The 12,925-nt window shown below is 45.2% G+C and overlaps 2 protein-coding genes across 6 annotated transcripts in view; both read right to left on the minus strand.

The window, feature by feature from the left end:
• Nucleotides 1-7,875, minus strand: part of ALOX5 (arachidonate 5-lipoxygenase) — a 39,084-nt gene extending 31,209 nt beyond the window's left edge. The window contains exon 1 of the mRNA XM_085324766.1: nt 7,788-7,875. Coding sequence (XP_085180892.1) covers nt 7,788-7,805 — 18 coding nt within the window. The 5' untranslated portion in view covers nt 7,806-7,875. The remainder of the gene's footprint in view (nt 1-7,787) is intronic.
• Nucleotides 7,876-9,193: 1,318 nt separating this feature from the next.
• MARCHF8 (membrane associated ring-CH-type finger 8) overlaps nt 9,194-12,925 on the minus strand; it is a 102,700-nt gene continuing 98,968 nt past the window's right edge. For all 5 annotated transcript variants that reach the window (XM_085324774.1, XM_085324777.1, XM_085324773.1 and 2 more), the window contains one exon: nt 9,194-12,925. This exon is cut by the window's right edge and continues 1,225 nt beyond it. The gene's annotated coding sequence lies outside the window, so the exon portion shown is untranslated.

The raw sequence follows: 12,925 nt of genomic DNA on the forward strand, positions 1-12,925 counted from the left end.
TCCGCTGCGGCCCCGGCCCGCGCTGCTGCTCTGCACCCCGCGCTACACCTCTGTCCCGGCTCTCCCACCCCGGGACACCTGCGCTGCGACCCTGTGCCGCAGTCTGCACACTGCCCTCTCAGGGCACCCGTCCCTGCACCCAGCTCCACGCCAGCACCCCCTACACGGACCTGGGCACAGCACTTTCCTCTCGTACCTCCCCACAGCTGCACGGCGCAGCGCAGCGCTCACACAGAGCTCTGCACACTGTGCATTGCTCTCCAGAGCAACCTCGCGCTCCTGCCGGGCGCAGCTACACAGCTCAACCTCACTCAGCAGTGAGCCTCGTCACCTCCACGCCACATCGCCACAGCTGTTCGCTGACACCCTCAAACTGCTCCACGCTCTGTAATCTCCTCTCCTAATCACCCCAGTACGCAGGCGTCTTCACTGCTCTGTGTCCAAGTCCTACACCTAGCTCTATGTGTACACTATTCCAGCTCAATGTACTGCTATCATCTACCCCGACATGCACATTTCATATATCCTATCGCTAAAGTATCCTCCAGATCTACTCACTATATCCTCACAGCATACTCTGCCCTCATTGTATAACAAATGTGCAAATTCACGTATGTCTGTCATCTCTTTCTTGGGTCTAGACACCCACAAATCCTTATCTGCATGATCTCCTTTATATTCTCTGCATTTTTGTTATCTTGTCAGGCTCCCTGTCACTTATGCATAACACTAACCGCTAGCATATCTACGCATCAGAACTGTACACATACCCCAGCACCATTTCCACAAATCACTCTAAAAAGCTTACAGTTTCACCATCCGCACCCTGCACGTAGCAAGTACCATATCTCTGCTATAGAAAGGATGCTGTCATTAAGATGACAGAGGAGCTGCCTGTGCTTCTTCCACGCTCAGGCATCAAGACTAGGTAATGCTATTCTCCTACATTTTTATCAGACAACCAAAATATCACACACTCTCATTCCTGTTATATAGCAGATGATTCCCCCCTTCACTCTGCTGCCAGCAGTAGCTGCTTGATCCTGTGCTGAAAACAGAAAGTTTGGGCCTTTCACAGTACATAGGTCCTGCCGCCCTTCCACTACTGCTCTGTGGTAAGACCAAGCTTCGTGTTTCCTGGCTGTCAAAAGTTCAAGTTCTTCCAAACTCAACATTCTGCAAGACCATCAGATACTCAACAGCTATCTTCATTTCACACTGTCCGAGGCTTTTAACAGTGAAATGTATTTAGCCTGTCTCGCACATCTCACGGATTCCTCCCTGGAGTTATATTACATAGTTTCAATGTTTATTTCAACCCAAATTTCTGCAGTTCTGCCTAATCCCCATCACTGGAGTGAGGAACCAGTTTGAAACCCCTCTATGCACCTGCAGCACATTTGGACAATGTGCAAATTAATATAGCTATCTGCTGAACAAGATACTAGCAGCAACAGTAGCAATTACTCACCCTGGTGTGAGCTGTACGAGGTGTACAAGGTTTCCTTAGGCAATTTGCCTTGTCAGTCTCTGTGCTGCCATGAATTTCCGGTAACAGATACACAAAACAAGCTAAATTAAAACTTGCCCAGAAATGCTTTACTAAGGGCACACTTGCACCCGAGGTGCTAGGCACCGCATTTACTAAAGATATTACTGTAGTGCTCTCAGCTGAGACACTCCATGCACGTTAGCTTGTCTCACACAAGAAGCTGGGCTGGCATTATCAGCTCTCAACCTTCAAAAATAGAGGAAGAGAGGGATTAAAGTCAACAGTTTGAAGTTACTACTGGCTTTGCCCATTTCTGTTCTGGCAAGCCCAGTTTCAAATTGCCTCAGGACTCACTCCCATGTGGCTGGTGAGCTGCTTCTCTGTACCATGTATTGGGCTGCTGGGCAACACTGCCAGATGTGTTCACTGTGTTTCTAGCTCAGCTTCGAGAACTGCAGCTACCCCAAATGTGTTGTGGCCTGCCTTACTTACCCACCACAGCCAAATGGAAACATGGGCAGCCTGTGATGCTCTGAAAAAAGAGTCCTGTTCTTCTCTCTCAGAAGCGGGACGATACCAAGATACACTCACCCAGACGAGTCATAAAAGGTCTCCTACATTTTCTACATCCTATCTTCTATACAAATGGAGGCTCAACCATTTGCTGTACTGTGGCTCTGTTGGAGTTCATGGCTCTTCCATACTCAGAGCAGAGATTTACATGCAGACATGCAAGAAATTCACTGAACCTTCCTTGGCTCTGCTGAATTGATCAGCGTGAATTTCTAGTCTGCCGCTGCTTTTTAATTAGCATTCAGAAGTGCAAGATTGCACACTGGCCGTGACACACCCAAGGCAGCTGCGAGCTGCAGCCCAGAGATCTGATCTCTCATCCTGAGGTTTAATCAGCAAGGGATCCTTGCTACTACAATGTGATCCCTTCCAAGGACAATTTTATGTGAGTGCTGCCAGCACCAAATTTCTTAGTCTTCACTGAAAGAGTTACCTGAAAAAACCTTTTAACACATCAAGTGCTTCAGAACTAGCTGTTATCAGACAAGACCACCTTCACTTTTGCTGAAAATGTGGAGCAAAGTATTGTCCATATCTCCACTCATGATTTTCCATGTTTCTTCATGTTTCAGTTCTGATTGAGCTTTTCAACAGCTTCCTGTTTCCCTGGGTCATCAGTTCTTTTTTCAAGTTGTTCTGGCCACCTTTGTATGGAGGTGTGACTCAGGCATTTCCCTACATTATTGCAACTTTTCTTACCAAAATCATTCAAGAATGTATTAGATAAGCTCAGTCCTGTTCCTGAAACTTATACAAGTGCATTTGTTACTTCTGTCCAGTTCCTTTCACATCTCTCTTTTCAGTCTGTTATTTTTAACATCTCTCCATTTTATTTCCAGCTGTGATGGTTTACTAACATCATTTATTAGTAGTAGTTTCAAACACTTTACTGAAATCTTGAGAAGTGAGATGGATCCTATTTCCCTCTATAAAAAGCGGAAGCAGCCACTTTATCAAGTTATAAACATTAGTTCTCTCATGGGAGATCCACACTGTATCAAAACCCAGAACAGAATCACGCTGAGGTCTAAAATTGGGCAGTCCCTCCTCGTCACAGACCCGACACATGCAAGGAGCCTTCCCCAAGACACTTACCTTGGCAGTGGGGAACATGGGAAGGCACTAGGACTGCCACGAGGCTGCTTAATGTCAAACAAGGAAACCACTCCGGGAAATAGCAACAGGATCCTGTGGTTGGATCCAAGGGGAGTGACCTAAAGTTTAGGCCATGGGATCAGATGCTGCCTTACAGTGTTTTTCCTCCCCAGCTGCCCCAGCACCACCCTGGATTCCTTCCAGTGCAGCAATCAAGCCGCAAGAGGACGATAGAGTTGCACCCAGAACATGATTCAGTGGCAAGAGCAGTCCTGGGGATGGAGATACTGCTGAATTGCTCAGGCCAAGGGGGACCCTGATCTTGTGTCCCTGCTTCCTTTGTAAAAACCTCCAACCCCCTTGAAAAACACAGCCATTCTCGCTGCTTCTCCCTTCTCTTCCAGCAGCTGTTTTTTATGGAAGAAGGGTGATCCCTTTGATAAGATGGTGATGGGCACCAAAGCCAAGGGAGGTGCAGGATGTGAGACGTGGTCTGGCACTGATGTTTTCCTCCTGCTGGTGCAGGGTCTCCTATGCAGCACTGCAGCCTTGGCATACCCTGACCAAGGCACCAGCCCATACACTGCTCCGTGCAAGGCACCCAGGCACCACTGGTCTATAGCCCTGTGTGAGCCAGGCTCTTGGAAACCACCAACACATCTGGTCACAAGGACTTTCTCTCCAGGCTTCAGGTAGATCCAAATTCCCATTACAACAAAACCTAAACTGTGTAGCCTCACATTTAAGAGGCAGAGAGGCAGAGCCCTGAGAATCGGACGTGCTGCCTGTGCCTAGTCACCTTGTTCCCGCACTGTGGTGCTCTTGATCCTACTGAAAACACGCAGAAATGTGAAATGACTAACACATGGGCAGGCAGCCGCTGGATGCTGAGCTGGTAGCAGCGCCCCGGGCCAGCCGCTGCGCCGCCCAGCCCGGCCCTGTGCAGCCAGTGTCCTCTAGCAGCGCCAGGGACAGAGCGAGGAGCAGCCCTGGAGCTGTGGAGCGCCGATGGGCATAAAAAGCAGGTAAGTGGCTGCAGAGAGAAGCGGGGCCAAAGCCCAGTAGGCTGCAGCCAGCAGCTCACGGACCACACTGTGGGTGCACAGAAGGGTCAACGGGACTGCTGTTAGATGAAGTGCAATGTTACCTCCTTGCTTGATCACTACCAGCAGGGAAAAAGCAAGAGACCATGAAGTAATTGATATCTAATCATTGTCAATAACTACTTTCATGCCTTTCATGCCTTCATGCCTGCAGTCGCTGAGACACAGCACAGGGCCTCTAGAAACTGCTTGCAAAACTGGGCAGTCCCTCCTAGTCACAGACCCGACACACGCAAGGAGCCTGGGATTGTTTCTCCCCAAGCCACTTACCTTGGCAGTGAGGAACGATGCCCTGCAGCACTAGGACTGCCTCGCCTGAGCCTGAGCCTGTCTAGGTCTTGCCCACCTCACTTCTCACTTGAAAATAGTTTTACAAGGCAGGAGCCAGATCTTCGCACTCACAAGCACGGAGCTGAGAACTGGGTCCATAAAGTAAGAAATGCTGCTATTCCTGAGCTGGCCATGTCAGCAGAGGGGTTAAAACAGTCTTCTACAAAGGGCACATCTACTCTGCCATGAATATTGCTGCTTGTTATTCACAGGCCCCATTCCCCTAAGTATCACTCAGATTTACCACATGTAATTTCACAGCAGACGTCAGTTGCTCTTTATCCTCTTTATCTCCCCTTTATTCCCCATGCCAATGAAAAACAAGGTTGTTCTGTGAAGATTTCACATATACCTCATAGCCCTCCTGAGGCTACAGCTAATATGAATGGGCAGATGGTTCTCTTGAAGTATGCTAATAAAAGATTGAGGGTGGGGAGGAATGATGCAACACACTAATTAACAAATGATTGAGGAGATCAGAAGAGCCTACAGAAATTTCCAAGGAACATAAATAATATAAGAGACATGGGATTAATCTATGAGAACATATGGATGCTAATTGTGTATTACTCCACCAGAACAACAAGAAAAAGCTCCTTGTTTGTAAGTCTGTCTCTGTCCCAGCTTGGAGGGTCCAGGAATTAACTTCAGGACTACAGAACTCAGCACAGAGCATGTTTGCTGTGCCATCCAGGCTGTGACAAAGCAGATACCAGACAAAGCTCTCATAAACCCAAAATAAGTTGCAATATCATCACTTACTACAAGACCATTACATCTTTTACGCAAGGGACCAGCCAGGCTTCAAGGGTCTTGAATCTCCCTCCCCATGAATTTCCTATCATTTCTGAGGTGGTATTTATGCGGTCCTTCATCTCATTTAGCACAACACAGAATATGGCTTAGCTAACCCTGCAGAGCTGGAAATGGAATGTTTTCATTTAACATGGTATTTTCAAGAGAAAGAAGTTAAATATGAGAGCAAGACTAGCGGCAAACCAGGCTCTAGAGAGATCTCAGTTTATCTGCAAGATGGGGACAATGGTGCTTTGAGGGTTATTTGGGGATGCTCAGGTCAAAAGCAGATACGGAGTACAGTATGGAGTAGTCTGCAGCCCAAGATATTTGTCATACTCCCCAAACCACAAAAATAAGTGTTTGCCTTGACAAATGAACCTCTTGTCCCATCAGCCCCCAGCCACTCTTCCACACCTGAGCCACCTGGCTGTTCGATGACTCTCTGTGCAGCCCCTTTCCGAAGTATCTGCCCACAAATGCTCTCAGTGGCAGAACACTTTCCCTGAGAGCAGGAAGCAGAGGACAGATCCAGGGCCAACTCACTTCTCTGCTTTTGAAAAAACACCGTGGACCACTGTGAGCACCAAACTAGTGGAAAGAAACACCATTTTACAGCTGCAGGTCTGGGACTTTGAATCTTCAGCTCCTTCTCCTACAGCTCTAATGGTGATTCTCTCAAATCTGCTTGGCCTGCCTTACTTGTAGGTGGCCTTTGAAGAAGAAAGGGGAGTAGCAGAGCCACTCAGCACAGCAAGGGGCTCCCAGGAAAAATGACTGGGAGGTTGATTTTAGCGCACTCTTAAAATGCTAAGGATTCGAAGTCTGCTCCTTTGAAGTTTGGGGATTTAACAAGCACTTCCTGAGTGGTAGTATTCTTCCTCTATTCTGTGAGGCTTCCTGGTTGTTTTATGCATAGTTATTTCCCCCCTCGCCTCCCCACCATGATAAAACCTTTGAGACAACTTAATTCAGCTCCTTATCACACTCAAAGTAAGGTCTCCTCTCCGTCTTCATCTCCCAACTCCTCTGCTACCAACTTCGCCTTTTCCCCAGTGAAAACCTTTGAAAACTATTCTTAGAGTTCATCATCGCTTGGCCCTCTCTGTGCAATATCACATTTCAAATTATTCTGTTCCAAATAATGCACTGAACTTGCCCCTGCTTCTTTTCCCCAAAAAGAAAAGGATGGATCTCCACCTCCTCCACCTCTCTTCTGAAAGACATTCCCCTCTCTCTGTTCGGCCAGGAGGAATGGATTTTGCTTGTGTTTGGTTCTTGTTCTATAATGAGATATTCTTGCTCGATTTTCTGAGGCCATCCATCCTAGGGTTGTAAAAGAGCACCCTCCTCTGACTGTATTGTGGTAACGTTGCACTCTATCTCGCAAAATGTCAGAGAGTGTCCTACACAGAGAACAGAATCCAGAGGATTTACAGGACAAACTGACACAGCAGGTGGACATTGTGCTTCAGTTTCACAGCATCCATTCTGGGCAATTCCACAGTCATCCCTATGGATCACGTGCTGATGTAATTTGGTTCCTTCTAGCGCAAGCCTCCTATGTCCTCTCTGCCCAGCCTTGCCCAAAGCAAGCCAAGTGACTGAGAAATAGTGATGGTGGTGAAAGAGGAAGTGGGGAAAGAGGAAGGAAAGTGGACTTGCATAAGCAAAATGAATGTGATCTGCGTGAACAGGCTGGAGATGAGGAAGTCTGAAAGAGAGAGGGAAGATCACAGGGCAATGCTCTGTCCACAGGGTGGCTGTGCGGAAGAGGAGGGTTGGAGGAGGATGCACAGTCCCTGCAGGATGCACTGAGCAGCAACACATGGTCTTCCTAGTGCTACTGGCTATATGTGATCCTGAAACAGCCAGGCCTGCAGCAGGCTTCATCTCTGGGGCAGCTCAGCCTCCCAGCTTACACCTCAGCATTACTGGTCTCAGCAAAAGCCAGCCCGTTTTGCTCAACACAGCACATCTGCCTCCTGCTTCACATGTTGTGACCCACAAACGCCTGGCCAGAGTCACCACCACCCCAGCTGTTTTTCTGACTTTGGCTTCCTGACAAAACCATTGCAGACAGCTGGTGTCCCCTCCATCGGGCGATTTCTGTGAATCTCACTTTTTTTCACTTTATCACCTTCACTTCCCTCAGACCTCTCCGCAACGGCTCCCACCAGAACAGGTTAGCAGACAGAAGTCTGACTCTCAGAGACTCCCGGGGCCTGATTTTCAGAGGAACTGATGTGTCAGCAGTGAAAGCTGCAAAATTTGACCCCTCCACAGCCTCGAGAGAGCACTCAGGTGGATTTTACCAACCCAGCTGCTGCTCTCCTGCCTTCTGATCCCAGAGGCAAGTCATGCTGGTCTGGCTAGTCAAATGACAGAAGTGTACTCACCACACGCTCCAGTTCCATGAGAATAGCTGTGAAATTCAGTATTTCCTGGAGTCATCTTGCTGTGCCCTGTGCTGTTGAGCACTGCTCTGCTCTGCCTCAGAGATGGATACTCTTCACAGGGTGATAGTAAGACCCTTTTAGGAGGAAACAAAATTTGCAAGAGGAAAGAAGCAGTTTTATAATTCACTTGGGATGACTGAACCTAAGATGAGGAGCACATTTACCCAGAGGACAGACAGCTCTTCAGGCTCTGTTCCTTAAGCTGCCTATCAAGTCTTTATCCCAGGGACTGTCAATCAAACAGCAGGATCTGGAAACTGTCTTAGGATCTCTCTAGGAAAGTATTTTTGTATAATGGCCTTGCTGGTGGATTCTATAAACTTTAGACAAGTAGCATGATTTACTACAACCAGACTTACTTCACTTCAAGGAAAATAGGAGAATGCCTTCTGTTCATCATGAAAAATACCTCTCTAGGGCTGCGATATTAAGACCCTCCTCCCCTTTCTCAGCTAAAATAAAATTCAAAACTAATCATATGCTAACATATATATGTGTGTGTGTGTGTGCGTGTGTGTGTAAATACACACACACAAGAACAACAAGAAAAAAACATTTCCTTGTGCCCTCCTGTGTTCACTACAGACAATGCCTCCAGATCTTTGTTGTTCTTCAGCACTTGTGGCTTTATTTCTCACAGCTGTACAGATGGCTGTTCTCCTTGACCTCTTGGTGCTAGAAATCTATCCACAGAAAACAGCTAAGACTTCCCACTTCTGAGCCTGGGTCACAGCATGAAAGCCAACACATGCAGCACTTAAACCGTGCTCATGCCATCCGGCAAAGCGCAGCTGCTCATAACTGCATGCTTATACAAAATTACTTTTCTTCTTGGAACAGAATTATGGTAACGAGCTTCTTCTGCTCTGCATAGAAAACAATGTACATGAATACTCTGATTTCAGACATGAAACATTCAGAACAACACTGTTTCCGTTCAAGAAACCCAACAGATTTTAAGAGCCACTGCAATCCTTTCTCCTCACCTCCTGCATGACACAAGCCAGAAAACTCTTCACAGGATTCCTGCCTCTGACCCCAAAGCACATGAACAAGGTCACTGCAATGAAAGAGAATCCACTGGCTCTGATGGTAAACTCTCTCTTTAGGATTATCAAAAAGTTTTAATATCAAATTGTCACTGACCCTTACAGTGCATTGGCCTGCTACACTGAAAATAGAGTCCTCTATTTTCTCCACCAAAAGTAACTCACTTCGATCATCCTACTACTGTAGAGCTCAACATTTCCCTAGAGTAGGCCTCTAACTTTTTTTTTTTCCAAACAAAACGGATACTATGCCGGTTTTGTTTTGTTTTGTTTTTTATAGAAACATTTTATTGCTGCAGTCAGTAACCCTTTGAACCACGGACAAATAACCAATTACAGTTTAAGAAACTAAAAATTATTCTGCAAGTGGTAATACCGAGAAATGAACATACATGAAAGGATACAAAAACCATACATTTATGTTACTAGAAATTTACTAACTAAAAAATTCTGCAGAAGTGTCTTGTATAAACTATACAACACATGCCAGTGTAAAATTGTTTAACATTATACAATTTCCTATCTACAAATGTTTTACCTAAATATAAGATCAGCTGCAATTTTTTAAACAGTTATCTCCTATACAAAGACAAGTGCTTTCAGTATTTCATTGGAATATACAGACATCTCAATATCTCAAAACTAAAAAATAATCACAAAATAAAAAGTCGTGTTTAGAAGTTTTCTTTGCATAACTAGGATAATCCTGTGAAAATCCAGCCAGCAACGTCTTTGCGTTTGTATTTGCCCTGTTTCGCCCATATCTGAGAGGGACCCAACATGCAACGACAGACCTCCCTTTCAATGCTGACCACAGCAGACTACACCTGAAATATGTAACACTCCTCAGCTCTACAGGAATTGCAGAGCCGGCTCCCACTTTGTAATAGATGTTTATCCGGCCGAGCACAGGACTATAGGAACCAGCTCCCATGCATGGTCACATCCATACCACCTGCTCACTGCGAGAGTTTCTGAAGGGCAGCACAGGGAGCCTGACCCCTTCCTCACGGTGGGAGGACAAGTGGCATCGACAGCCTCATCCGTACAGTAGCATCAGCTGTAGGCGGGTTGGAAGGCAGTTACTACTCTTTCGCAGGACTTCTCCTGCTGCAGCACAGTCCCAACACTTCAACCCTGGCAGGCTCCGTGTAACCTTTGCTGAATTCCCCACGCTGAAGCAAAGTCAACCTGAAAGCCATCCAATCAATGACAGGAAGCAGTCTCCAGGTCTGGCCGATCTCTTCAGAACACAAGACAAGACTTCAAAACCCAAATTCAAGGTTATAGTTGAAGAAAATCCCGAGATTTCATAGGAATTTATTATATCATGATCTCTTAAAGCGGATCAACCTTTTGCAGCACTTGCCTGCACTTCTAACATAATGCATGTTCATTATCTGGCAGATATACTGAATATGATGCAGCAGGAAAATTTTATTGGTACAGTCTGTGTGTTTTTGGACAGGACTTTACTATGTCAATGGAAGGGGAGTTTGGTCTGCTGCCTAGAGCATTTATTTCCATGGGACAAATCAGTAAAGTTCCCTGGCAATCCAGGGAATGGTTGTGGCAAATGATATTAAGCTTAAATTCCCGCTGGTGTCCCAGAAGTCTTGGTGAACCTGACAGACTTTGGCCATGGAACCATCGCCAAAAGAGGTCAGACTTCTACTCAAGCCGCTTGAAAAGTTGCCAAGAGAAGGGTTGGGAATGGCTGGTCTGGTGAGGAATGGTCACAGCCAGTGCTGGTGGCCAGGTGGGAAGGACAGAGCTCACCTGAGCTAGCATCAATGCCTTGCAGCAAGAAGCTGAAAACAGATCAACAGAATATCCTTCAGGATATAGAAGGAAAAAGCACCATTCAGCCTTCTTACACTATTTGATGGCACCATGCATAAGTAGAGAACCACAGCTCCAGAAGCCCTCTGTTAACACCAAGCAAAAAGCAACAGGAATGTGTCACCAGCATAAGCAAAAATCAATGACAGTACCCAACAGAGGGATCTGTTCCGCAGCCCTTACTGATATAAGCAGTTCTAAGAGATACAGAGTTGAAATACTAGGTCTTATTTTCATTCAGAAAAGATGCACTGGGAAAAGGGAGTGGTTAAAGGCAGCACTGACTGAAATAGTTTCATCTACTGCTTTTTTTTCTCCAGACAGTTTCATTGGAGATGATTTTCCTTCCCAAGATCCACAAGGGCGCAGCAAAAGCCATCAGTAACCTGAATGTGCTCAACACTAACTAGAATATGTCACGCTAATCTTCCAAAATGCCAAACAAGATTTCACAATGTTTCACCAAGAATCACTGATGACAGTGATTGAAACAGGACAGCATGTAACTGTACATCATATTGACACTCATCAGAACACCAGTCATAGACACCAGCACCTCTCACATGTGAGCTGAAGAACAGGCTTTGTATCAGAAGTTGTCCATTTTCATTTCATCTACTGGCACAGATCAGATGAGAATTCACACAACACCAGTCAGCAGCTGCTTCTCTGCATCTTACAGGTGTAACACAAGCATCTTGCAGATGCGTAAGAGTGGCACACATGGGCACTTCAGAAGAACATGATGAAGGCATAAGACCTGATATTTAACTCACCTGAGTTTATCCAGTGAACTTTTTCACAGAACAACAACAACAACAACAACAAAAAATCAAAAAAAGACTGTATTATTATCTGGGTTCTAATAATAGAACAGGATCAATCACAGCAGAGTTCCGGGAAAGGCCTCAGTAATTGCACTTTGAATTATGGCATACGCAACAATCTCTACATGCATACTGTCATGAAGACTGCTGCCCAGATACTAGCAGGGTATACAGGATTTGTCTGCTTATATAGCATACATAGGGGGCATCCTGACAACTAGCACAACACACAAGCCCAAGCAAGTGCAGTTTTGCTAGGACTGTTTAGAGATCTGGGGTTTTTCAAACATCTCCAGAACAAGCCACCATGTTGTTCATGAAGATCACAGCCAGTAAGCTTCAAGCATGATCTCTCTCTCTCACACACACATACATACTTTTCCTCTAACAGCTCTTAGAAACCACTAGTGTGCATTCTCTTAGCCTAGTCCCCTCTCTGCAACTTAAGAAAGTCACCGATTTTTAAAACAGGCATTAACCTAGAAATAAATTAATATCACATTTTAAGGAAAATTCACTGATCTCTTGCTGTTCTTCTTGGGGATAAGTCAAAGCAACAGTTTTTATTATACAAATCTCCTCTCAATGAACATTGTATTTGAAAAAGAACTAAGTAAGACCTGAACTGGACCGTTGGACTAAGCTCAGTATCTCAAAAAGTAACAAAAGCTTTTAACTAACTGAGATGTCCAGGCAACTCCTACTAAGACCAAATAGATTATCACTAATTTTGCTTTCTGTTAGACAGGGCTTCAGTGGGGAAAGTTTTCATAAGTGTAGTTTTCATAGCCAGAGGCTTTATCTGTTGACTTTTACTGGGGCTTCGTTTCCATTCCAGTCACACTGACAACAGATGCTAGTTAAAGGAGGGCTTGAACCTAGTCATTGGTTCAGCAAAGCAGATTGGTTAAGTGAGTAACAACAGACATCCCGGTCTTCAGGCAACTCTGTCTAAACCTCTTGAAATTGATTTTAACTGTCCCTTTTCTCATTAGGGTAGCAAGTTTAAAAAGCCAAATTCAAAACAACAGACCACATTATTCTCTGACTATGTAATACATCACCATGAGGACTGAAAACAAGCAGGTCATTTTAAACTCATCTACTTAATGCAATATTTACTTCCTAGACTTTGTTCTCAACACCTTATCTCACAACAACAAATTCCTGGGTAATTCACACATGACACAACATTAAAGAAGGGAAACCAATTTCAGCTGTATTGACTAATAAACTTTTCCGTAACAGCTCACATTTTTACCAATGTAGCATCAAACCCTTTGTCAATGGTTTAGAATGAAAGTTACATCAGATATACTTGTTCAGGTCTTTTGATGGTATAACAGACCTTAAAAAAAAA

This window comes from Rhea americana, unplaced genomic scaffold (genome assembly GCF_003343005.1).
Source record: "Rhea americana isolate MKP2758 unplaced genomic scaffold, rheAme1 scaffold_93, whole genome shotgun sequence".
Taxonomy (NCBI): Eukaryota; Metazoa; Chordata; class Aves; order Rheiformes; family Rheidae; genus Rhea; species Rhea americana.